Source organism: Oncorhynchus tshawytscha, linkage group LG19 (assembly GCF_018296145.1).
Source record: "Oncorhynchus tshawytscha isolate Ot180627B linkage group LG19, Otsh_v2.0, whole genome shotgun sequence".
Classification (NCBI taxonomy): domain Eukaryota; kingdom Metazoa; phylum Chordata; class Actinopteri; order Salmoniformes; family Salmonidae; genus Oncorhynchus; species Oncorhynchus tshawytscha.
In genome coordinates this window covers 22,281,623-22,307,976 of record NC_056447.1, presented here as the reverse complement: position 1 = coordinate 22,307,976, position 26,354 = coordinate 22,281,623, and the positions used below count along the sequence as shown (strand labels likewise).

At 42.1% G+C, this 26,354-nt stretch overlaps 1 protein-coding gene across 1 annotated transcript; it reads right to left on the bottom strand.

Moving 5' to 3' along the window:
* Positions 1–247: 247 nt before the first annotated feature.
* Positions 248–26,354, bottom strand: LOC112218473 (FA complementation group A). The gene is given in 43 exon segments (XM_024379299.2): positions 248–583; positions 736–834; positions 972–1,122; positions 1,214–1,289; positions 1,387–1,489; positions 2,549–2,611; positions 3,092–3,242; positions 3,389–3,504; positions 3,614–3,718; positions 3,815–3,874; positions 4,061–4,166; positions 6,016–6,176; positions 6,305–6,383; positions 6,493–6,624; positions 14,295–14,368; positions 14,480–14,698; positions 14,930–15,023; positions 15,178–15,365; positions 15,479–15,578; positions 16,099–16,169; positions 16,332–16,428; positions 16,431–16,465; positions 16,551–16,654; positions 16,811–16,887; positions 17,012–17,061; positions 17,164–17,224; positions 17,360–17,448; positions 17,572–17,631; positions 17,819–17,914; positions 18,023–18,133; positions 18,245–18,378; positions 18,566–18,707; positions 21,066–21,142; positions 21,270–21,382; positions 21,476–21,539; positions 21,661–21,774; positions 21,925–22,025; positions 22,181–22,254; positions 23,333–23,428; positions 24,846–24,988; positions 25,114–25,210; positions 25,340–25,452; positions 26,097–26,354. Coding segments are annotated over 43 exon segments (4,356 nt in total). The 5' UTR covers positions 26,158–26,354; the 3' UTR covers positions 248–484.

The following is a 26,354-nucleotide window of genomic DNA, read 5'->3' as shown; positions in this document are numbered from 1 at the left end:
GGTCTAGCGGCCAGCACATTTTATTTTTTGCTGACATGGGCTAATTGCGTGACTGACGTAACTAGGGAAACTGCTGATGCACAACCAAATTGCACTTTGTGTATAATACTATTCTAACTCTCGGTATGTTGAGACCCCAACAGTTCCTAAAAATGGGGGGGGGTTCACCACTTTCCCAATACCTGCTCTAAACCCACAACATACTTGATAGTGGAAAATTATTGTGTAGATCAATGCTTTTTTAAAATTAAGATATTTGATTAAGTTTATTCCTTACAACATTCATAAGGGCTGGTGAAACTTAAACAGCTATACAAGTGATCAGGCTCTTCTGTGAGCTATCCAAGTATATTCTTCATTGGAGGACAAAGACCAAAGTCCTCTTGCACCCATACTAATCATCTTTATATATCTTGTTCATGAAGGAAGCCAAGTTAGTGTCATTAACAGTCCGTGGTGTGCCTGTAGCCCCATATACATCCATTCACAGGAAGTCCAGCTCTGGGCTGAGGCTGGAAGAGCTGAGGTGAAAGACCAGAGCTGCTGCCACCTCCGGGTCCAGATCAACACATAAGGCCTCCAGCTAGGAACAGGAGAGCGAAAGGGTCACAAGTAGGGTATTGTGTAGTTCAAATCCATCTGATTTCAACACAGTACTACACAACCCAGTCCTACTCTATGGAATACAGACTGAGATCAGCCTTACTCTGGGTGGTCAGTGCACAAATGTGTTACCTGGTTCAGCTGATGTTGAGACAGTGAGGTTGGGGATGTCAGAGATATAGTCTTCAGAAGCACCTGCTGGGCCCTAGTTAGAATATATGAGGGGTCCATCTGCGAGACCAAAACCCAGATTCAGAAAACCACCACTGTCAGTAGTTTGGAGACCACATACCAGTCAACCACAGTGACCGTGTCTGATGAATAAACATGATTATCTTAGCTTTTTCTGCATATCAAAATAAGCTCACCTGGTCAGTCAGATGCTCGGTCACAGGGCAGGGAGTCTGGCCGTCCATAAAGAGCTTGATAAGGGAGGAGTAGCAGAGCACAGCAGTGTGGAGGAACCCTGGGGCCTTCACTGTTTTCTCCAATATCTCAGAGTTAAGATGGGGGACCAGGCTGGCAGGGAAACACAATACACATAAAGAACTCACATATAAACAAGAAAATGGATGACAACACTGGCAGTTTGACCACCAAGTAAATATACCTGTAAAAGGCCAAAGGCATCAGTCTTGTGTATTCATCTGATGTTACCACAGCCACAGGCTGGTATAGCCCTTTTTCTTGAATAGGAAAAACAAAATATTACATCACAGAGACACAAAATGGAACATATTCAAAGCCAGAGGCTACTGTAAATAAGCAAGTTATATACTGTACCAGAGCATGGTGTCTTGAATAGTAGCAGCCAGTCAGCAGAGTCCACAAGGACAGTCAGGATATCTTTACAGAGTTCCTGAGCTCTCTGAAGACCCTTCACCCTCTATGTAGCATGTCACACAAAAGTTGTATGAAACGTTGTAATTGTGATGTTTTGTTAGCAGAAAAGGTTGTTTTAGTCTGTTGAATACGTTACTGTTACACTGTTGAGTGTGTAGGGCTAGGACAGCGTTTCCCAAACTAGGGGTCGCCTGATTTGAAAATGGGATCGCAAGAGAAACTCTGAAATTATTATGTATATATTTTTAAACACGTTTGGTTCATAGAACCGGGATTACGTCACTCCAGTAGCAGCTAGATGCAGTTGTAATAAACAGAACGGTTTCTGTTTTCTTCCTACAAATGTGGCTCTGTCTTTTCAACAGTTTAAGCTACAACATACGGCCCTGTCACTGAAAGATAAGACTCCCAGGAACTTGTAGCCGCGCAGGACTCAGAACAGACTGGAGAGGAAACAGAACATCAATGATAATGTTCTATTCGACACAGAAGTTAATAAATTATTGCCTGATGATCTTCTGAACTTGCCAATACCTTTCTGATACATTTCTGTCACCATACTTCCTTCAGATAAAAATACTGTCAAAAGTACTGTCTGACTGATTTGTAATAGACTGTCATAGCCCCAATTAAAAAAGTAAACATTGGCAGTTGATAACAAAACTTTTTTACATGGTGGGGGCAACAGCAAAAACAATTTATCAGAAAAAGGTGTCGCGGGCCAAAAACATTTGGGAACCACTGGGCTAGGTGTTCCCATGTGCCCTAGCCAGAAACACTCCTGGCCTTAAGGTGTAGGAATGATGTACCCCAATGGTTTAACAAGCTTCCTTCTAACGCCAGGACAGCCAAGTCCCTGCCCATCTTCCGAAAACCCACCTCTTCAGTATCTTGACTAAATCCCAGTGACCCCCCCTCCCTCTCCCACAAAAAAAGTTGTAGTTGTCTTTTCCTACTAGCACTGACTTGGCTAATAAATACTGTATTGAGGAAAAATGTACTTACTATGTCATGTAGTTAGTTGTCTCACCTAACTTTCTTAAGATGAATGCACTAACTGTAAGTCGCTCTGGATAAGAGCGTCTGCTAAATGTAAATGTACCTGGGGCGTGAGAAAAGTTGTGAGGAGGTCAGTCACACAGAGGAACAGCAGAAACACCAGCAGCTGGGGACAAATGGCATCACAAATTATTTGAGGTTACATGGCAGTTTCCCTGGTGTCTACTAACTAATGACAAAATTGAGCCTAGTGACAATGATCACGTCTCTAATAGAAAACTGCTAAATTGGTTCCCTAATCATCGGAGTGTCTCTACTCCTAAATCACGAACAAGAAACTGTGTTTGTGTGAGGCCGAAGGTTAGTTCTGAGCATGTGAGTGTCAGTGTCTTACTAATGTGTCACAACTGCCAATACATTCCAATAATATATTCCAAGACACCTATATATCCCAAGAAACCTACATAAATGGGGATTTTTTCCCCTGTGCACTTTGACCTCCTTTATGTGGTGTGAAATAGATTTTCTCAATTGGCGGTGTTGTGTCCACTCCATCAAAGCTTACAAACATGGCTAGTGAATCTTTTGAACAAACATCTAGGTTGAGTTTGAAACACTTGGTGATAGGGAAGAGAAGTGTACTTACCTGACTGTGCTGCTCTGTCAGCTGTCCCAACATCTCCAGGCTTGTCCTGATGCCCTTGCCACTCACCTGGCCTTCCCATACACAGTGCAGACAAGCTGCCAGGAGCAGGGGCGAGGCAGAGGGGACAGGGCATGACACTCCATCCTTTGAACTGCCAAGGACACAGAACAAAAAACACATTCAATCATTGAGCCAAAAAAATTACAGAAATAAAAGTCAACATATTTAGTTTCTAAAGGAGTATTATCAGTAAATGCTGTCTACATACACAGGCATGTACGCATGATCCTGTTTTACCTGCAGACCCACAAGTGACAATCAGCCAGGACCTGCAGCTGCTGAGGCAGGGGCTGTCCGTCAGTGAGGCGATGCCAGAGAGACACCAATACAGGGGAGAGACGGCCCCACCAGTGCTGCCCAACACACATACACACACACACACGTTACACTCAGTCAGCATCATACATTAAAACTCTCAGATTAACAAATCAGACGTGATCCTGGAAGTATAATGTACGGTACCCCGGCAGAGACGAGGAGCAGTGGACATTGAAGACTGATCAGGGACATGGCCTTGTTCACTTCTCCTGATGCACAGTCACAGCTCACACTGGCCATGAGCACAGCCTATGAGAAATGACTTCATATGATAAATATCACAATATGTTGTTAACACTGTCAACCCAGGTCTAGAGCAGTTAATAATCTGTGAGTGGAACTTACTCTTAAGAAGTGTGCTGTGAGGTGGTAGGGCAGCAGTCCAGCTGGGGAACAGCCCTTCCTCTGATACACAAAGAGATATTGTATAACGATAATGATCAAATCTGGGAAAACGCATCTATAGTAGGTGGTTTGGTCAAGATAAGAAGTGAACTACGGATCGATTCACACAGACTGTAGCTACAATACATTTGCTTGAATGAATGATTCATTAATCTAACCTTCCTCTCAACCCCCATTGTGGCGTACCTGATACTGGTTGATATGTTCCATGAGGGTCTCACAGTCCAGAGTCCTCTTCCCTCCTCCAGTCTTCACTGTAACCAACATGACTGCAGGGAGTGCCAGTATCACCCTATGATACACAAACACACATTTTGTTAAAGTTAATATACACACACGCACAAGTTCACACTGTACTACAGTGGATTTCTATGGTGTAGAGCAGACCCGCCCAGGGTTGCATATTTTTGCTAGCCCAGCACTAACACACCTAAATCAACTAATCAAGGGTTAAATCAGTTCAGTGAGTTAAGTTAGAACAACAATATGCAACTCTGGGGTGTCCATGTTTGGAATCACTGGTGTAGAGTAGGGCTGTTGGAATCACTGGTATAGAGTAGGGCTGTTGGAATCACTGGTATAGAGTAGGGCTGTTGGAATCACTGGTATAGAGTAGGGCTGTTGGAATCACTGGTATAGAGTAGGGCTGTTGGAATCACTGGTATAGAGCAGGGCTGTTGGAATCACTGGTATAGAGCAGGGCTGTTGGAATCACTGGTATAGAGCAGGGCTGTTGGAATCACTGGTATAGAGCAGGGCTGTTGGAATCACTGGTATAGAGCAGGGATGTTGGAATCACTGGTATAGAGCAGGGCTGTTGGAATCACTGGTATAGAGCAGGGCTGTTGGAATCACTGGTATAGAGCAGGGCTGTTGGAATCACTGGTATAAAGTAGGGCTGTTGCGGTGACAGTAGTGGAGGCAAGACTCATGACTATTGTGCTCATTGTGATTGATCAATTTGAAGAGAGAAGTTCAACAACAGGTTGAAACTGAGTGGAAAACATGGTCGTTGTGTACGGTATGTTGTTTCAAAGCCTAACAACGAAATGGACAGGGCTTTCTTTAAGGTGATGATAAATTCTAAACACCATACGCATATTAGAGCTTATAAATACACATAGGCCTATACATGAACCCCGCCCCCCAAAAAACTGAATTAAAATAATGATTGTGCCGTTATACAATACATAGCCTACCCGCATATTATGCCTGGCCAAAAAACATTTAAAAATATATTTAAGATGTCTTCGGTACATAATTGGTCTCGCCGGACAGCTGACAGAGTTAGTCTACCATTATAGTGAATTTGCATTTGACTTTCAATAGCCTAGCAATAGGGTATTTTTTATATTTTCATAATTAATAGGCTGACACATTACCTTTAGCTACAGAAAATCTCACCACTGCACGTATCAATCGCCTCCCCTCTCTCCTTCATTCCTTTCAGCGCACAGAGAGGAGCTGTCAACAGTTTATTGAAATATGTTTCCTTCTGAAAACATGTTACTATCAATGTTCCAAAACAGATTTGACTTTGTTTCCTAAATTAAGCCCTGGGTAGCTGCAAGGACAAGGTTGGAGAGCCCATGGCATACAGAGTTTGGGCGAAATATCACGAGGCTCCATGCTCCTCAAACAGTGGTTGATGTGTAGAGTGAAATCACCAGCTTACCCGGCATGATTGAAAAACCAACCGTCAAGAAAGCGGCCTCTAAATGCTATTCGAGTGCAAACAGATTACATTTATTTTTCCCCATTCTAAATCGAAATAAATTTGACATATTAGTAAAGACAAGATTAAATTGAGAATAATCTGATGGGTGAAAATATGATAAGTTGGTGAGAGAACAGCATGTGCTGCCTGAGGAAAATAATATTCTTCTTATATTCATACTATAAAATCATAATATAAAATAATGGCACAGGACTTGGAAGCATATCTTGTCATATCTGCTAAGTGAACAAACCTACAGCAGGACACATAGCCAGATAACATATAGTAGACCAACTCATATTGTTCTTCTGAAATACATGTTCTCCTTGTCATGTTTCTTTTGCATGACTATTAACCGGCTGACAAAATGTCAAGACCGCCAAAGCCCTAGTATAGAGGATGTGTCTGTGTGTCTGTACATTACCTGTTCCATGTATGTAATGTTTGCTGAATGCTAAGCTCACTGCTGATACTCTGCAGGTCAGAGGTCACAGAGCATCTATGTGAAATCAGATCCAATAGGAAATGTCCCTTATCTTGAGTCCTTTGAGAGCGACTAGTGAGCTCCATCTCATAGACAATCTCCTATAAAGACATCAAAGGACACACACAGGAAAATCAGTGCAAAACATATGCAGAAAATACAAAGCATTAACAAGAAATCATGTATAGAAACAAACTAACATATCAATCAAAAGGTCTGCGTACTGTACCTGAAGTCTGGAGAAAATGTCTGGGAGACAGGTGCCTGCCTCCGAGGGTCTGTGATCAGTGTTCTCCTGGGTCGGAGCACTAAGGACACAAAGAGAAGCGATAAAGACTAAACAACTCAACAATGTCTATTATTCAAATAATCAGGATTATCTGAGGTGCAGGAGGCCATAAGCCAAATCATGCTGACCATACTGTCTTCTGGTCCATGACAGCGTTGAGAATGTGGGAGCAGGCTGTCCTTAAGTCTCCTGCACAGCCCCCCTTGTCCACAGGAGATGGCAGGTATAGCTGCTGACACGCCCACTGTTGATACTCCTGTCTGATACACACGCAGGCTCTGTTACATACCAGTACGCAACATTACTGTTATCGATCAATAATGACAAACCTACTAGACACAGCCTCATTCAATTCAAGGTGGTTCACCGTATCCACCGGGGGCCAAACTTGGAAGAATATTCTCTGATTTTGATCCTACCTGTGTCAGATGTAAAGTGGAACCAGCCACACTGTTGCATATGTTTTGGGGCTGTCATAAACTGTCAGGTTTCTGGGAATTAATATTTAAATGTCTCTGATATATATGACACTGTTATAGATTCATCTCCCCTTACAGCCCTTTTTGGAGTACTGCCCATAGGTACCCCCCTATCAAGAATCCAGTCGGACACTGTTGCTTATACAACTCTTTTAGCTAGACGGCTAATACTACAGAACTGGAAGATGGCAGCTCCCCCATCTTATAAATATTGGGTGAGAGATGTGTTGTGCTCTCTGAAACTAGAAAAAATTCAATTCAATTCACGTGGGAACCCCAAACTGTTTAATGAGGCTTGGGCTCCATTCCGGTCTTACTTTAAAGAGTCCATCCTCTGATGGCATTCCAATTAAAACTAAAATAAGTCTGATTTGACCCCCCTGTGACTTAAGGGTTGGAGGAGCTTCTCTCTGTGTTTTTGCTGGGGGGTTATTAAGGTCCATGTGCTTATTGATTGTGACCCGCGGATGCCTTGTTCATCTTGCCCGGGCAGAGACTGAAGTGTGAGCTTGTTTTTCCCAATTATTTTTTACATTTTGTTCACGCCTACATGAATAATCATTCTATTTTCTTTTATTTTAAAGCATTGTAAACTTTATTTTTGGTCCAGTGAATGGTCAGTCTGTGGCCATGACTGTCTGTGAGTGGTTGCATTTCTCCACCCTTATCCCTTGACTGTTTACAGGAACAATTGTGAGGTGTTTGCTCTATCCCTGTACTATAGATTGCCCTTTAACCTTTGTAGCCTTCTGCCTGGTGTGTTTAACTTGTCTAAAGTATGGTATCTTTAAAGCTATTTTTTAATTTGTATTTTTTTTCTAGTTGAGTATATTATTTATATTGCTTTGTGTTGTCTTGTCTGTGTGTGTGTGTAAAACTTAATAAACAGAGTTTAAAAAAATAAAAAATAATGACAAACCTCCAGGCATTGACAAATCTGGCCACGCCCATCTTTAATCTATGTCTAATCTAATCTATGTCACTTGGCTCATCATGCTCTAGCGACTCCTGGTGGTGGGCTGGGCTGACTTCAGCCGTAAATTGAACAGTGTTTCCTCCGACACATTGGTGCAGCTGGCTTCCAGGTTAAGCGGGCGGATGCTAAGAAGCACGATTTGGCAGGTCATGTTTCGGAGGGTTCATGACTCAACCTTCACCTCTCCTGAGCCCATTGGGGAGTTGAAGCGATGAGACAAGATCGTAATTGGATATGTGAGAAATTTGGGGTAAAATTGAAAAATAAATAAAAGGCATTGCAGTCAGTTTTGGAATGGGTGGCCAGTAATAAAACTGGTCTGGAACATCTCTAAAACTAAGAGTATTTGGTACAAATCATTCCCTAAGCTCTAGACCTCAGCTGAATCTGGTAATGAATGGTGTGGCTGTTGAACAAGTTGAGGAGACTAAATTACTAGGCGTTACCTTGGATTGAAGTGTAGGCAAGAGATAAAGAAATATTCCGTTATTGTTGACAACGCTGGAACATGGAATTTGTCTGATATACAAACGCTTGGGGAAAAATACAGAATGTCTAACTCATTGACAAAGACACGATGGACACAAAGTAATAAAACGAGATGAGAAATGATTTCTTCATAATCATGATAGGACATTGCAGAGAGATAAAGAGAGTGAGGGCTCTTGGTGAACAGAAAAACCTTAAAGGCAAAATTCAACAATTACAGGAGGCAAGAGTGGCAGATTTTTCCCCCACCTGTGGGCCCTTTGTTCCCTCAATTTACCCTCATGCTGAGTTGCACAAGGATGATCAGGTTTCAAGCATCTGATCAGCACTGCCTGGCTTTGAGTCAATAGATTCTGACAGCGGTGACAAACAATGTCTTATGCCAACCAGAACACAGGCTGTTAAAGGCAGGAAAGACAAACACCAGGTGACAGTAATCACATGAATCAGCATCTCCAAAACAGTTGGATGAGTTGTCAAAGACTTTGAAGCATCCACGAGATGTGGGTATGAAGACGTGAGACCATTTAAAGCAATAAGAAACTATACAATCTACATCCTTATGACGGGTTACAGTTATTAGCCTTTGTTTTGAACAACCGTGAACATGGCGTACTTGAAGAAATGGTCAAGAGAGCTGTGGGTGGTGAAGAGCAAGATGTGGCCAATGGATGGAGAGCAATACTTGTTTTCCTTAAGGGTCTGACCAATTCTACCACCAATTGGGGAGAGATAACCAAATGTGTTCAAAAATCGAAAGAGCCGTTTGTTGAATGTGAAGAAAGGTTCAGAGCAGAGGAGGTTAGACACAGTGGGTTACCCATCATGAAAGATGGCGATGCACTCACCTCTTCCAAAAATGGGGCAATCACACAGTTGATGCAATCCATACACAATGATTAGCGCAAAACTTTTGTTTCCACAACTACTGACTGGGAGAGACAAAACTGCGGCGACATAATCGACATGCTGTCCCGAATGGATAGAGACATCAATCAACATAATAAACCTGCTGTTATCTTAGTTGTGCAAGTTCCAAGTTAACCCAAAAACATTACTCATTCAGCAGAAGAGAAACCTGTAGGCTACTATTCGAAGAAACTGGATGATGTGGAGTTGGGATGGGTCGCAGCTGTTCGTTGGAACAAGTGATCGACTGTGTTGGAGGTTCCTAACATCATCATACAATGTGGCACACCATGTAATCCAGATACTACATTACTTGAACACAACTGCTGTGAGTTGGACAATGTGATAGAGACAGGCACGTTACCTGCAGGAACATCAGCACAGGTGGCGGAATTGGTGGCTTTGACAGAAGCATGTAAACAGGCTGAAGTTAAAAAAACAGCTAATATTTACAGACTCAAGGTATGCTTTCAGCCTTACCCATGATTTTGGAAAAATATCGAAAAACAGAGGATTCATGACATCACTGGGAGCTCCTGTGAAGAATAGACCAGAGGTGATGGCTCTACTGAATGCTCTCCAGTTACCTGGACAAGTTCGATCTTGAAAATGAAAGCACATGGAAAAAACCTGTACAGACAAGAGTAAAGGTTACCTGGCTGACAGAGCTGCCAAGGCGGCTGCCAAGAGAACACCTCTGTCACCTAAACTGATTAGGAAATACACCGTGGATACATTGTAACACATTAGAGACATGCAAAGCAGAGCTCCAAAAGATGAAGTGTGGGAATGGATGGCTGCAGGGTGCAAACTCAATCAAGAAGGTATGTGGAAATACAACCTGAGATGTGTAGCGCCAAATTCACTCTTACCCTACGTGGTGACACATACCACTCTTTGGGACACATTGGTGTGGACAAGATAGTTTATCATTTTGTGGGTAAATGGTGGAATCCTGAGGCAGAAAGAGGCTGAGGCGGCGAATTGCAACATTTGTATGGAAAACACCACCAAGGGATGAGTGAAAGTACAGACACTACGAACACCTCCCCCACCAGGAACCTTCAGACATCTACAGCTTGACTACATCACGCTAGCCAAATGTAAAGGAAAGGAAGATGTTCTGGTCGTTGTTGATTGTTTCTCACGATGGGTTGAAGAAGCCTACTCTACTAAGAAAGGATGGGTGATGGTAAAAAATATATTTAACAGAGACAATCAGGGCCAAAATGGGAAGGTCGTTGTCAAGTTTTGCTCATAAAAAGGTCAGCAGGGAAAATCACAATGGATACATGTCACTCACTGCAAGCTTGTACATTTTGATAACAAAGCAGAGCCTGGAGAATAAAGAGCTGATTGATTAGCAGTCGGGGGCCAATCTCGTGTGAAGCATAGTAAGATGATCAGAACCTGATAAGCTTCTATGTTGTACACGGGAGTTGTCATTAGAGGTCGACTGATTAGGGCTGATTTATTAGTCTCGATTTCAAGTTTCCATAACAAATCGGTAATCTGCCTTTTTGGAAGCCAATTACATTACAATCCATGAGGAAACTGCATGGCAGGCTGACCACCTGCGTCAAAAGGACCTTATTGCTGCAAGGAGCCACGGTAAGTTGCTAGCTAGCATTAAACTTATCTTTAAAAAAAATCCATCTTCACATAATCACTAGTTAACTACACATGGTTGATGATATTACTAGGTTAACTAGCTTGTCCTGCGTTGCTAGTAATCAACGCGGTGCCTGTTAATTTATCATCGAATCACAGCCTACTTCAACTTCGCCAAACAGGTGATGAAAAAGCACATTTGAAAAAAGCTCAATCGTTGCAATAATGTACCTAACCATGAACATCAATGCCTTAATTAAAATACACAATTATATATTTTTTTAAACCTGCAAATGAAGTTAAAAGATTCATGTTAGCAGGCAATATTAACTAGGGAAATTGTGTCACTTCTCTTGCGTTCAGTGCAAGCAGAGTCAGGGTATATGGAACCGTTTCGGTCGCCTGACTCGTTGCAAACTGAACTAATTTGCCTGAATTTTACATAATTATGACATAACATTGAAGGTTGTGCAATGCAACAGCAATACTTAGACTTAGGATTGCCACCCATTCGATAAAATACGGAACGGTTCCGTATTTCACGGATAGAATAAACGTTTTGTTTTCGAAATGATAGTTTCCGGATTTGACCATATTAATGACCAAAGGCTCGTATTTCTGTGTTTATTATATTTAAGTCTATGATTTGATATTTGATGGAGCAGTCTGACTGAGCGGTGGTAGGCAGCAGCAGGCTCGTAAGCATTCATTCAAACAGCACTTTACTGCGTTTGCCAGCAGCTCTTAGCAATGCTTAAGCACAGCACTGTTTATGACTTCAAGCCCAGCAACTCCTGAGATTAGGGTGGCAATACTAAAAGTGCCTATAAGAACATCCAATAGCCAAAGGTATATCAAACACAAATGGTAAAGAGAAATCGTTGACGCGTCATAATTCCTATAACAACTACAACCTAAAACGCCTTAACTGGGAATATTGAACCACCGGCTTTCATATGTTCTCATGTTCTGAGCAAGGAACTTGAATGTTAGCTTTTTTACATAACACATATTGAACTTTTACTTTCTTCTCCAACACTGTTTTTGCATTATTTAAACCAAATTGAACATGTTTCATTATTTATTTGAGACTAAATAGATTTTATTTATGTATTATATTAAGTTAAAATAATAGTGATATCGGGACATGCTTATTTAGGGAAATCTATGTGAAATATAATTTTTCTTGAAACCAGAACATGTTCATTTCACTTTTTGTTTCCTTCCTCTGAAGTTGCAGCAATATTCCTTGACCCAAGGCCTGTACCTGAAACAATACAAGATCACCGGTGAAGTGTTCATTAAAGAGGTCCTTATCAACCAGTGGAACGGAAGAATAATTCCTCATTACCGTCAGAACATAATTTCTAATAGTTATCTATTTCGGACCGCTTCCGGTGTGGAAGAGCTGGTCACTTTTACAGGACTCTGAATGATTACCAAGCCAAAAGAACGATTGAATATTATTGTCTCGCAAACAATTATTTTTCTTGGCAGTTCTCCTAAAACAGGATGTGGTAGGAATTATGAGGGTCATCATCATTACATCTGTTAATACTTATTTTCTTTAACTTGGTTTGAAATCTATTTCTTATTGCAAAAGCAAGTAAAATATGCCCTTTGTGTTTTATAGAAATGCAAGGTTTAATGTGAATGATTTTATGCTTACAACAAAAAACGTCTATTTTTTCATGTTTTCTAAAAATACATTTTAAGTATATTTCTTTTTAAAATGGTCTAGGGGGGAGTGTAAGAATATTTAAAGATAAATACACAACAGCAGAGGACTAAAGGTCAAGAGGGAATTAATGATATATGGAAAAAGTTGTTTTTCCTATAATGGGGAACTGAAGATTAATGGGTCAGGGACACGGGAGGAATTTCAGTCCAGGACTCATACCTACATGTGGCAAGTTGATTGGTCCGAATTGTCTATACATTGAGCCTGAAACGGGATACTTGTTATTTGGCCACGTGTCGCCTGCAGTGGTGTAAAGCCTGCCGCCATTGGAGTCTGGAGCAGTGGAAACGTGTTCTCTGGAGTGATAAATCACGCTTCAACATCTGGCAGTCTGACAAACAAATCTAGGTTTGGGGATGCCAGAAGAATGCTACCTGCCCGAATACATAGTTCCAACTGTAAAGTCTGGTGGAGGAGGAATAATGGTCTGGGGCTGTTTTTCATGGTTCGGGCTAGACCCCTTAGTTCCAGTGAAGGGAAATCAGAATACAATGACATTCTAGACGATTCTGTGCTTCCAACTTTGTGGCAACAGTTTAGTGAAGGCCCTTTCCTGTTTCAGCATGACAATGCCCCAGTGAACAAAGCAAAATGGTTAGTTGAGATTGGTGTGGAAGAACTTGACTGACCTGCAGAGCCCTGACCTCAACCCCATCGAACATCTTTGGGATGAATTGGAACGCCGACTGCGGGCCAGTCTTAATCGCTCAACATCAGTGCCAGACCTCACTAACACGGAACACAAACCGGCTGTGAGCGTGCGCCATCGTGCATAAATGTATTTTGTCCCCCCACACCAAACGCGATCACGACATGCAGGTTAAAATATCAAAACAAACTCTGAACCAATTATATGAATTTGGGGACAGGTCGAAAAGCATTCAACATTTATGCAAATTTTGCTTGCTAGCTTGCACTTGCTAGCTAATTTGTCCTATTTAGATAGCTTGCTGTTGCTAGCTAATTTGTCCTGGGATATAAACATTGAGTTGTTATTTTACCTGAAATGCACAAGGTCCTCTACTCCACCAATTAATCCACATTTTCAGTCACCCACGTGGGTATAACCAATGACGAGATGGCACGTGGGTACCTGCTTCTATAAACCAATGAGGATATGGGAGAGGCAGGACTTGCAGCGCAATCTGTGTCACAAATAGAACTGACTTCTATTTTAGTCCCTGGCAACGCAGACACTTGTTGGTGCGCACGAGCACTGTGGGTGCAATAACTGAATAATAAAGATTTTGACATTTATTTTGCAACGCGATCGGTGTAGTTAGCCTGTAATGCTCTTGTGGCTGAATGGAAGCATGTCCCAGCGGCAATGTCCCAACATCCAGTGGAAAGCCTTCCCAGAAGAGCGGAAGCTGTTATAGCAGCAAAGGGAGGGGAAAAACTCCATATTAATGCCCATGATTTTGGAATGAGATGTTAGACAAGCAAGTGTCCACATTCTTTTGGTCATGTAGTGTATTTTGTGTCTATGTATTGATATGTAGGCTGTGTGTGCCGTTCTTAAACGTATGTAGTTCTGTCCTTGAGCTGTTCTTGTCTATTAATATTCTGTATTATTCTGTATTTTTCCTGTGGACCCCAGGAAGAGTAGCTGCTGCTTTCGCAACAGCTAATGGGGATCCTAATAAAATACCAAAAAGAGATCAACATATACCAAACTTTTATATTAATGTGTGTATGCGCTGCATATTTAGGCATGTGCTTCACCTATCTGGGTCAGACAGGGCATCCTCACTCCTCTGAACTCTGAGTTCAGCTGCCAGCCACTCTGAAAATGAGAACTAGACGAAGAAGAAAATTAGAACTTCTCCAAGAAAATGAGAAGCAGACATGTCAAATATGCTGAGAAGGCTGGTGGTGCTTTACACCAATGTTTAGACAGTTTTCCTCACCTGGTATTCTGGGAGTTTTACTAGGAGACGGAAGGGGGCGTGTTTCCATAGTGCCCAGGCTGACTTCCTCCAGGTTGTATGTGTGTCAGTAACACTCTTCCACAACCCACAATTCTCCTCCTCACCCTGTTTGTTTGCCCCTACATACTCCGATTCCCCACTCGCTTCAACTGGCAACCTCCTCATATCTGGCATTAGTCTGGGAATTAGGTACAGCAGCTACAAATACAAAAAACACACACACACACACACACACACACACACACACACTCAGGAATAGGCAGGACATGGATCTGTGCAGGCAAGCAGAGGTACAACTGCAGCCCTACTGTATGTGACATTCTGCTCAAACACCAGACCCCTGCTGCTTGCATAAAGGGCATCTCAGAGTGTGGCTGGGTGATAAGAGAGAGCATAATTACAGTGACACTGAAAGAATAACGTGCATACCTTTTTATAGAGGCTGCAGGGATTATACTGCTGCGGCTGATCACACAGTGACTCACTCCTGCAGAGACCATAGCAAACTGCAGCCACGCAGAACCTGGCAAACAAAAACAAAGCTGTCCACATAAATACATCTTATGATAACACTGTCCTATTGAACTAAAGTTAACTGTGCCTTTTGGTTTATAATATACTGTATAATTATTTTATGTAATCCTAGATGCTGAGGGTCCCTCTCCAGTCTCACCCACCTAACACAGAATAGCATGTTGGTTTGGGTGGTGCAGGGCAGAGCAGTGGTCAGTGCCTCCAGTACTGACACAGGGCCGGGAAGCAGGGGTGGGCACAGCTGCACCTTGGGGCACTTGGTCTGGGAGGCATGAAGGTGCACAACAAAGGCTGCCAGTCCAAGCACATGTGCAGCACTCAATGATACCCCCTATAGAGAAGGACAGAAGATGACTGTAGTTAGAAAAGGGGGGGTAAGAAAGAGGTAAAAAGGAGAGAGAGCGAGAGAAAGAGGTAGTAAAAATTGGGAAGAGAGATGGATACCTGATTGTGGAGCAGGTCCCACATGCGGTGAAGGAGGGCAGTGAGCAGCTGTCTGTGTCCCAGCAGGATATTGACAAACTGGGATGCCCAGGGGCTCTGTCTTGGGTCACATTAAACTCAAATGAGAGTAGTGCAGTTTTATGCGGACTTGTGTTTTATGCTGACTGGTGGAGGTTAAGAGGCCATTTACGCCTGATCTGAAAATGTGGTCCGGAGGTACGCAGAAGCCAAAGTGAGCTCCGTACCGCATTGCCATGTCCCTCACACATTTTTAACAATTCAGGAGAGCTCCATATAGTGCCACATTGTCATGATTGGTTGACGGTAGGTGGGGGCAGGAGGTCCTGTATAAACACAAACTCACTTCCTTCACAACAGCTCTGCGCTGCTCTGTGAAGCGCAAGAAGTATGAATACCCTGACTTCTGCAGAGGCCGTACCACTATAAATGCTGAACACCCAATGCAGAAGTCAGATTGACCACACACACACCACCTTTAACAAGCCCATAATACGCACGACAATCTGACTAATAACATTTGATTTGATAGACTTTAAAAACGATCTCACTCTTCCATACATCTTTCAGATTTTTACTTAGTGACATGATTAGTTCCTCACTTATTTGGTGGGCTTATTCTGGAGGCGTCCAAAAGGCTCTGGCAGAAGCTCCTCAGGATCATGTTCACCACCTGAACAAAGACAGGGCAGACAGTGTGAGAGACAGAGACAGTGAGCGTGGCTAGCACAAATAACCAGACAGACAGAAAAATAGAGTAGGGAACGAAAAGACAGCAGAGGGAAAACAGTAGAAGAAAGAGAGAAATACAGAAGTTCCTCGCATTCCTTCCTACTTTATTGTGCAGTTCAGAGAAAATGGACTCATCTACATGAAGCTGGATGACTGCCTGGCTGACCAGTTCCTCAGCACGTTCAGGGAACACAATACTCAGAGTGTGGGAGATCCTGGCCAGCTGGGCTGACACCTCTGTAAAGCCAGAGAGAATAAGATAAGTTAGGTTTGTTTTGGTGTGTGTGTGTGTGTGTGTGTGTGTGTGTTGCAGTCTGCTCACCTCCGTCACTACCCCCTCTGTTAGCAGGGCTCTATGTTCCTGTAGTTGGACCTGTAAAACCTCCTGTGGGTTATCATCATCATTCACCACAGAGACTCCTTTACCTGATAACACACAAGTAAAACACAGCTCTTCAAACATGGACAAAAGCACAGAGATATGACTACAGTGGTGCTTAGGGTGGAATAAGCTAATATTAAATATATGATTATATTAAAATGCGTAGGGTGTTAAACATGGGAAAATGTGATGGTACACACTGTCCTGTTGCCTCTGTCTCTCTCTCTGACACGACTCTATGTAGGAGGAGTGCTGGGCAGCTGGGATCTTTTCCGCTCTAGTAGAGAGCAGAAAACAAAACTGGAATCAATATACAAAAAACATCTGTATCAGCCTCAAAGATATGACAGAAAACTGTGTGGTGAGTGGTTGTATGGCTGAGTGTGAATGTCAGAAAATACTTTTTAAGAGAATCTATGAAATTCATCCTGGCGTCAGGCTTCACAGGAAGCTGAAATGGACAGAGACAAAGAATACAAAATCTGGACAGACCATGTAAACACACCATTCAGTCAAATGCATTCAATCTAAAGCAAGAGAGCATAAGACTTACCACACGTGGGGTTAGGAGGGCAGGAAGGAAACGAGACAAGAAATAAGGCCTTCTGAAAATGCTGGAGTAGGAAAAGAGTATGAGTGTTGTAAAACATAAAGACAGTGTAGGACAACAGGATAAGTAGGTCATGCAGTACATTGATCTCAATTGGTGATTTGTGAGAGTTATGTAGCATGCTGTAGTTGTAGGGTACCTGGCCTCCATGACAGTAGCAGATATCCTTCCTGTGCTCCCAAACAACGAGATTGCCTTCTCCACATCCTGACGTGCCTGACACCGGGGCTGAGAAGGCATATTGAACAAATACAAAGAGTGATACACACATTCATGAGCACATGTAAAAAAAAATGTTTTGAAAAGGGACAGTACACAAATGCATAAACAACCAGCAGAAAGCACTCTAACCTGCACTGAGGTTCCTGCTCCAGAGATATCCTCATAAAGGCCCATCTCCTCAATTGAGACCTGCAGACAGAGACATGTCAACCCTGTTTATACAGCTGGAGGAGAGTAGATTAATGGGCTGCATGATGAGAGGGTTTGTGGTATGACACGTCAACCAGTCCGAGTTAGTTACATTGTAATAACTGTATTATGTCTCTCAGTCTGTCTATGTACCATCAAATACTGGTTCAGCGAATCTAGGCCCTACCTTCAGGTCAGCCAGTCTGGTCTTGGTGAGGGATACATACTCCTGCAGTAGGGCCCGGTGTTTCACTGCCACGTAGGGTGGATGGAGGATGTGGACCTGAGAGACCAGACCATCCAGAGACATTAGCATTCAGAAACATTTAGACTTGGGCCCAGGCCAGCAGTAAAGTGTTAAAGTAGAGCCAAACAGTGTCTGTCACCTGACCTTCAGATACTGTGGGGGGTCAAAGGGCACCAGGTCCGACAGGAACTTTAGCAGGAACACCAAAGACTTCTTACTGTTGCCGTGGTAACTGCTAGCACCGCCAAAAGACATCTAGGAAGACAGGAGAGAAGCCAACTTTATTGAAAAGAGCCAAACATAAGATGATAGGGGACCAATAAATTATATTCTAGTAACCACTGACTAAGCTCTGAGGGGTCTTGCCTTAAACCACTCGCTGTAGGAGGGGAAAACACCAGGCCCTTCAAGCGCACCCTGACGGGCCAGGAGGAAGGCAGTGATCATGTTCTCCAAGTCATACCCCTCAAACGCTGAGCTTAGGAGCCTGGATAGCAGCTCTGAGGTACAGAGAAAAATAATTATTTCCAACAACACTCCTATGACATTTAAGTGTGTGTGTGTTGCTACTTCACATTTATTCTGCACTGTTAAGGAAGAGCTGCAAGTAAGCATTTCAGTGTACCATTTACACCCACTGGATCCTGTGCGTGTGATGAATAAACGTTTATTTTGATTTGTGCGTACCTTTTAGGCTAGGCTGGGTGTTTGGATTGTACACCAGCAGGGTGGAGAGACAGGAGAGCACATGCTGCCAGTTGACCTCATGCGTCTCCAGTACTTGTTGCAGGTGAGAGAGAAGCTCCTCTACCTTGAATATCACTGCCAACTAAGACAAAGAGAAAGGGCTGGATGTTGTATTACACCAGAGACAGTCAAGTCACAACTCCCCAATTTAAAAAGTTTACACTTGTTATTCTATAGACCGGTTTTACAGGTCAATTACTAAATGGACTGGAGACATGTCCCCTCTTAAATCTGAACTCAGCCCGAGTGACTTCCAAGAGGTTAGGAATCACCAAAAAGCAGAACCTGGTATCCTAGGTGACCTCCCTGAGACCAAGGGCAAATAGCTGTAAATTCTGTCATCGGTGGTGTCAGATTTTTGTCAACAATCTACACAAAATAGTCTGTCAAAGTGGAAGAAAAATCTAACATTTGTAAAAAAATATATATATTTTTAAATAGAACTGTCAGAAAGTCTCAGGGAAGCTCATCTGCGTGCTTGTCATCCTCACCAGGGTCTTCACCTAACTGCCGTTTATTTTTGTTCCGTATATCTTGATTAGATAAAGTATTCAACCCCCTGAATCAATGTTCTAACATGTTATAATCACATTTGGCAGCAACTACAGCTGAGTCTTTCTGAGTAAGTCTAAGAGCGTTCCACACCTGGACTGTGCAAAATTCTTCAAGCTCTGTCAAATTGGTTGTTGATCATCACTAGATAACCATTGTCAGGTCTTACCATAGATTTTCAAGCAGATTTAAGTCAGAACTGTAACTAGGCCACTCAGGAACATTCACTGTCCTGAGCAACTCCAGTGTAGATTTGGCCTTGTGTTTTAGATTATTGTCCTGCTGAAAGGTGAATTAATCTCCCAGTGTCTGTTGGAAAGCAGACTGAACCAGGTTTTCCTCTAGGATTTTGCCTGTGCTTAGCTCCAATCCATTTTACCCTGAAAAATGCACCAGTCCTTAACATGATGCAGCCACCACAATGCTTGAAAATTGGAGTCATACTCACTGTTGCATTGGATTTAACCCAAACACAACACTTTGTATTCAGGACAAAAAGTGAATTGCTATGCCACATATTCTGCAGTATTACTTTAGTGCCTTGATGACAACAGGATGCATGTTTTAGAATATTTTGATTCTGTACATGCTTCCTTCTTTCCACTGTCAATTAGGTTAGTATTATGGAGTAACTGCTATATTGTTGATCCATCCCTCAGTTCTCCTGTCACAGTTATTAAACTCTAACTGTTTTAATGTCAACCTTGGCCTCATGGTGAAATCTATGAGTGGTTTCCTTTCTCTCCAGTAACTGAGTTAGGAAGGACATCTGTATCTTTGTAGTGACTGGGTGTATTGATACACCATCCAAAGTATAATTAATAACTTCACCATGCTTAAAGGGATATTCAATATCTGTTCAACTTTTTTTTTACCCATCTACCAACAGGTGCCCTTTTTGTGAGGCATTAGAAAACCTCTGGTCTTTGTGGTTGAATCGGTGCTCAAAATTCACTGACTCACCTTACAGAGAATTGTATGTGTGGGGTACAGAGAAGAGGTAGTCATTCAAAAGTCATGTTAAACACTTATTGCACACAGAGTGAGGCCTTGCAACTTATTATGCACATTTTTACTCCTGAACTTATTTAGGCTTGCGCTAATAAAGGGGTTGAATATTTATTGACTAAAGACATTTCAGCTTTTCATTTTTCATGAATTTGTAAAATGTCTAAAAACACAATTCCACTTTGACATTATTGTTTTTTGTGTGTAGGCCAGTGACAAAAAAATATATTTATTTAATCAATTTTAAATTCAGGCTGTAACACAACACAATGTGCAAAAGGCCAAGGGGTGTGAATACTTTCTGAAGGCACTGTATGTAGCAAACAGACTGAATTCTTCCACTGCTCTGAGTCATCAGGCAAGGGGTCTGGAACACTTGGAGAACGAACAGATAAGAAAGGGTATTTATGCCTGCCCTTGAGTAGGTTGGCAGATTACTATGAACCTCTCAGAGGAACGTGTCTGTCGCCCCATATGCATAGGTCTGTCTAATAAACCCTTAAATATAGAATTGGTTTGCCTCATCCTTGTAACCAGCATTCCCATACCTTGGGCAAATTCACAATTCCTGACAATTAACACAAAGAAAAATGTACATGTTTCAAATGTCAATCTTAATAATACAATGAACACATCCTACCATACTTTCACAAAAGATCACAATGTCCTGGAAAATACCATGATGTCATAAATCACACCCCCAGGGATTTTATCATTCCCGTTCTGATGTACAGTCACACCCGCACAAATAACTACATAAGAAAATACATATTTTGAAAAGCAGCTCACATTAACCAGACAGGTTAATCTATTTATACATGTACAAAGGGTATTTACATGTTTCTTTAGAACAGAGTAGAGCAAAGCACAAGTCATTTACCTTACGAAACAAGGAGGTCAACAGTCTGCAGGTTTTAGCAAAGCTCCACTCTCTTTGCATGGCAATGGCATCAGATACTAGACAATACAGGTTGAGGAGAACACTCAGATGACAGGATGAGATAGAACTTGACAACATAGGTGGCTGTTTTACAAGAGAAGTTATATTAAAGAGAGATGTCAATGATATGTTCTGTGATCTTACCTTTGAGTCTAGGTCTGTAGGTGAGAGTGTGTGTGAGAGAGTGGATGAAGAAACGGCGCAGTGCATCAGGTGATACAGACACACCACACAAGGAAGCATCAAACATCTGTACCCTTTTCAAACAGAAAGAGTGAATAAAAAGAGTGAATATGGATTATTATGCCTGTTCTAAAATTCCGTTTGGTTGGCAGCCTTTTCTCCTTTACCATAATTCTGCTGTTGTTTGACCAGACTGCAGGGTTGGCTTGCAATTCAAAGTATCCAGTACCCCTTAAAAAGAATGGACAACCATCACAAAAGGTAAACAAAAGAATCTTAGCAGTTGGACAAGATAGAGCCTCTGTCTATTGAACGCAGCTTTGAGCTGCAATGAGAGGGATTGTATACTCACAGGAGAGCATGTCATCCAGCACTGAACGGCACACCTGGGAAAGCCTCCTGCATGGTGCTGCTGTGGAGTCCTGTGTTTCCTCAAAAACAGCTCGCACCAACACAGATACCACAGCTGCAACACAATACACATTTGCACATATAGAAAGAGCACATATGGACACAACACTGGCAGACTGAGGTGAGGTGATTGCCAGATAAGAATAGATGTGTATACATAGTACTGATTCACTGTGATGAATGAGACACTACTGTAAAGGCTTACTTGAGAGAACCTGCTGAGGTACTCCATCTCCCTCCTCAGTAGCTGTCCTACCACACAGAGCCTTCAACTCAGACATCAACCATGACCTCACCCCATTCTCACTGCAATAAGAGCCCATGTGAAATATGAAGATTAATAGCCTAGCAATTAATAGCGATTGTGTTTCTATCCCACATAGCTCATTTCAATCTGAAATGCTTTTGAATCCCACAACACACAGAATCTCATACACTGTAACAGCTAGAACTTCAGATACCTTTCCAACATGTACTCCAGAGAGAGGATATTCTGAGTGTGTAAGTGGTACACCACCTCCAGCATGGGCTGTTTCTACACAAGGAACAGGGAAGGAAGTCACTAGGCAGGTTTTGATTGCTTTTGTCTAGTAAAACTGTGTCAATGTCACAAAAAAATAACATTGCTATATGTGTAATGGAAACGGTAGCTATAGGAGAAATGTTCGAAAGATAAATGTCTGTTTGCCAGGGCTGGATTTTACTTTTGTCGAACTTTATTTGCGACAAATAATGTAAAGTGTTTTTCATGTAAATTATGATCCTTATTTTATTTTTTATTTTTTTACCTATTATAAATTACACAAAAAAAAACACATGACATCACTACACATATTTTCTCTGACAAAAACAAAATCACATTTCCCCAAAAAAAATATTTCTTTGTATAATTCTGAAGGTACGCAGGAGACGTGATGTCATCACGTAACTATAAAGCTCAACTTCACATTAGTTATACATGCCTACTACATAAGTTCTCAACTATAAAAAAAAAAAATATATATATATATATATATATTTGCAGGACAAGGATTGTCCTGACTTTCAAGAATTAATTAATTGGTTCGCTTTACTTTTCTGGATGCAAGTTTCCCCATGGCACGGACATGGCGATATATTGGCACATGAGAATTATTAGAATTCGGCAAATCAATTCTTGCCTTCTATCCATGCTAGCTTTTGCAGAACATTAATCAGATAGGTGGGAGGGCATACAGGCTGTCACCAATTTATTAATGTGCAATTTGCCGAAATGGATATTGGAAACACTTTTATTCAACACTCCAAGGTCCTAGGTTTTTGCGGAAACTTTTGTTTTGTGACATTACGTCCAGATGTTTTTAATCGACACAAGACAGATCAATGGAAACGCACCCTAACAGGCAATTCTGGCATCTATTTTCTATGCAAACTTTCTAACTGTTGACAACAAAAAGAAATCCCTGGACAAGTTAATGGAAAAAAACTGTAGCAACTGTCAAGTACACACAAACAGATAAATGGAAAAAAAAATAAAAAATAAAAAATTCGACAATAGGCTCAAATTGCCAAAACCCGAAGGTATGGCATTGGCAGTATAAAGACAAGAGTCTGGTGTGTGCACACACACTCACCTGATCCCTCCAGTACTCCTGCCAGAAGAGTTTAGAGCAGAAGGCTTCAAGAGAGAGAAGCTCACGGGTTGATTGGAAAAGCACAGAGAGCTGGACCTGGACAGAGGACAGTGAACATTCCTAAAGGCATCGGCTATGTAACACATCTCAAACAATAGTCTTATAGGCAAGGGTGAAACTAGATGTAATTTCTTCCTGGTACAGGACCACCAAATTATTTTTATGGGCCTAGTAGTAAATACATATCATTTAACTGTAAAACCTTAATGTGGCATGTTTTCATCTGATTGTCAAACAAATCACTTCAAAACAGCAGGCTACCTGAGCACGATTGTCCATTCTAAAATAAATCCAGCATCTACAACAGTGCACTGACCCCCATCAAAGTTGCCCATCCTTGCTCTATTGGGTTTGGTCAGCAACAATGCACAGATATGTTGTGGCATTCAAACATTGCTCAATTAGTATCAAGGGACCTAATGTAAGCCAGGAAAACAATCCCCACACCAGTACACCACAAGCCTGTACTGTTGACACCAGGATGGATGGGGCCATGGATTCATGCTGCTTAGGCCAAATCTTGACTCTGCCATCAGCATGACGCAACAGGAACTGGGATTCGTTGGAACAGCCAATGTTTTTCCACTGCTCAATTATCCAGCATTGGTGATCACGTACCCACTGGAGCTGCTGCTTCTTGTTTTTAGCTGATAGGAGCAGAACCCAGTGTGGTCGTCTGCTGCAATAGTGGCAACTGTTATACTGCGGCATTATTTGTCTGTTTGTGTTCCGTCTGTCAGCATGCATGATTCGTGCCATTCTCCATCGACGAGCTGTTATTCACCCACAGGTCTGCCGTTGACCAGATGTTCTTTTGTTTGTCGCACCATTCTTTGTAAACCCAAGACCCTGTCGTGCGCGAAAAGCCCATGACAGGGTGGTTGTTTCTGAGACACTGGATCCGCCGTGCCTGGCACCGACAATCATACCATGCTCAAAGTCGCTTAGGTCACAGGACATCTTTGTTTTAATTATTGTGGGACTCCCTACCGGACAGGCTTACTTTCACCCCTACCTATAGGCCTAGATGTTGGATGATGAAAAATCATACTTGAAATAAGGCAACAGTAAACATGTCGTCCCACACAAATGATGCAGCACCCACCCCCCTTGGGCCAATTGAGGTATCATGTGACTAACACATTTCAGTTAACTACTATAGCTTCCACCTTGGGACAATCAGAGTAATTTTGTAAATGCCAAATCTCTATGGCAAGACGCATCATTAACCCAAGTTTTGTCAAAATTGAGCCAGTACTGTCTGAGATATCGCATGACTTTCGTACGGCGACAGATCCACAGACCCCTCTATTTTTTATATTTTTGTCATTTTTTATTTCACTAGGCAAGTCAGTTAAGAACAAATTCTTATTTACAATGACGGCCAATTTAATTGTGGGGGACAACAAACATCGACATAGATGCATATCCAGACATTATTCCCAGCACAAACCCTTTGAGTGGAATTGAGCAACACTTGCTCTCGGTCCCCTTTGATATGGCCGGTCAGGTCCAACAGTCTTTCTACCACCATCTTCACTGACAGGGCTGCCACCGGGACCCCCAGCTCCCCAGCCTTCCTCCTCAACTCATTCACTGAAAACACGCATATCAATTTCTACATAATTATCTCACAGTGTAGCATTCTAGTACATACACCATTGACACATTGAAAGTATTTACCTTGATGGAAAAGATATCCTGATATCCTGAAAACTCACCCAGAAGTGAACCCCCAATTGTAGGTGAGGGACTTTGACTGGCTCCTTTTTGCTGTCCAGAGTACTCCTTGCAAATTAAATTGCAAGGATTTGGACTCTAGAGGAAGGATAAAGTAAGTAACTTGTCTAAATCTGACAGGTCTAATTTAGGGCACAAAATGTTATAGTGCCCCTTGCTACCAGTCCACTGACTCCATCCCAGTCTAGACTGGACTCATTCACTCACCCCCACCTCCAGAAACAGATCTGAGAGGTTCTGGTGTCTGTTCAGCAGCTGGACTGCTGCCTCCTGCAGCTCCTGTACATTCTTCTGCTTTGGCCTCTTCCCAACACGCCCTGCTGTGGGAGGATCAACACTGTGTTCTTTTATCATCATAAAATCTGTAAGTCAGGTAAAGTCTTTGACAATGAAGGATTGGTTAGGGTTTTGAGGCAAGACATGGGTCAAGATCAAGTTGAGGCTACGGAATAACGTTAGATAAACTAGAGAATGGAAGAGATTATAATAGAACGGGAGGAGAGAGGAAGACCTGGCAAGTAGATAGGGTATAATGTAGTCCATTATTGCGGTGACGTTAACGTTACTCCTTATAGTCCAATGATCTTACATGTTCTGTTTAATAAAGGCTAATTAGCTCTGAAACTTGCCAAAACAGCCAAATACTCAATCGATTCTCAATTGCGGTACGATTCTAGAAACATAAATCCCTCTACTTTTATATCACATCAAAATAATTTCGGATTTTAACATTGCAGTCGACAGTATTTTTCAGTGACAATGATGACAACACGTTTGTGGCGTCCGTCTTCCGTTTACACACAAATATTTGGAGACGCAGATAGCTAATTAGCACCGCTACTATCGTCAATAGGCGCTAAAAAAAAGTTCGCATCTACGAATGGGGTAGTAGAGATAGCCAGCTAGCTACCCAGTTCAAAACCTTGGGTTGTGGTGCAAAGCTACCGCTAGCTAGTCAACTTACCGAGCAGACACGAGAGTGTCCTTTTCTGAGTGGGACACATACTTGACGCACCTAGCGACATGATTATGACAATTAACGTTAGTATGCAACAAGAACAAGCATTTTCACCTCATAGTAAAGTGAGTCAGCTAGCTAGCAAGTTATTGAGAATATTTTTCATATGCTGGTAACGTGAATATATATTTGGTTGGCTAACTAGCTAATGATTTTTGACATGGTCGGATGTTGTTGTCGAGCTACTTCCATGTCCCGCTCTTT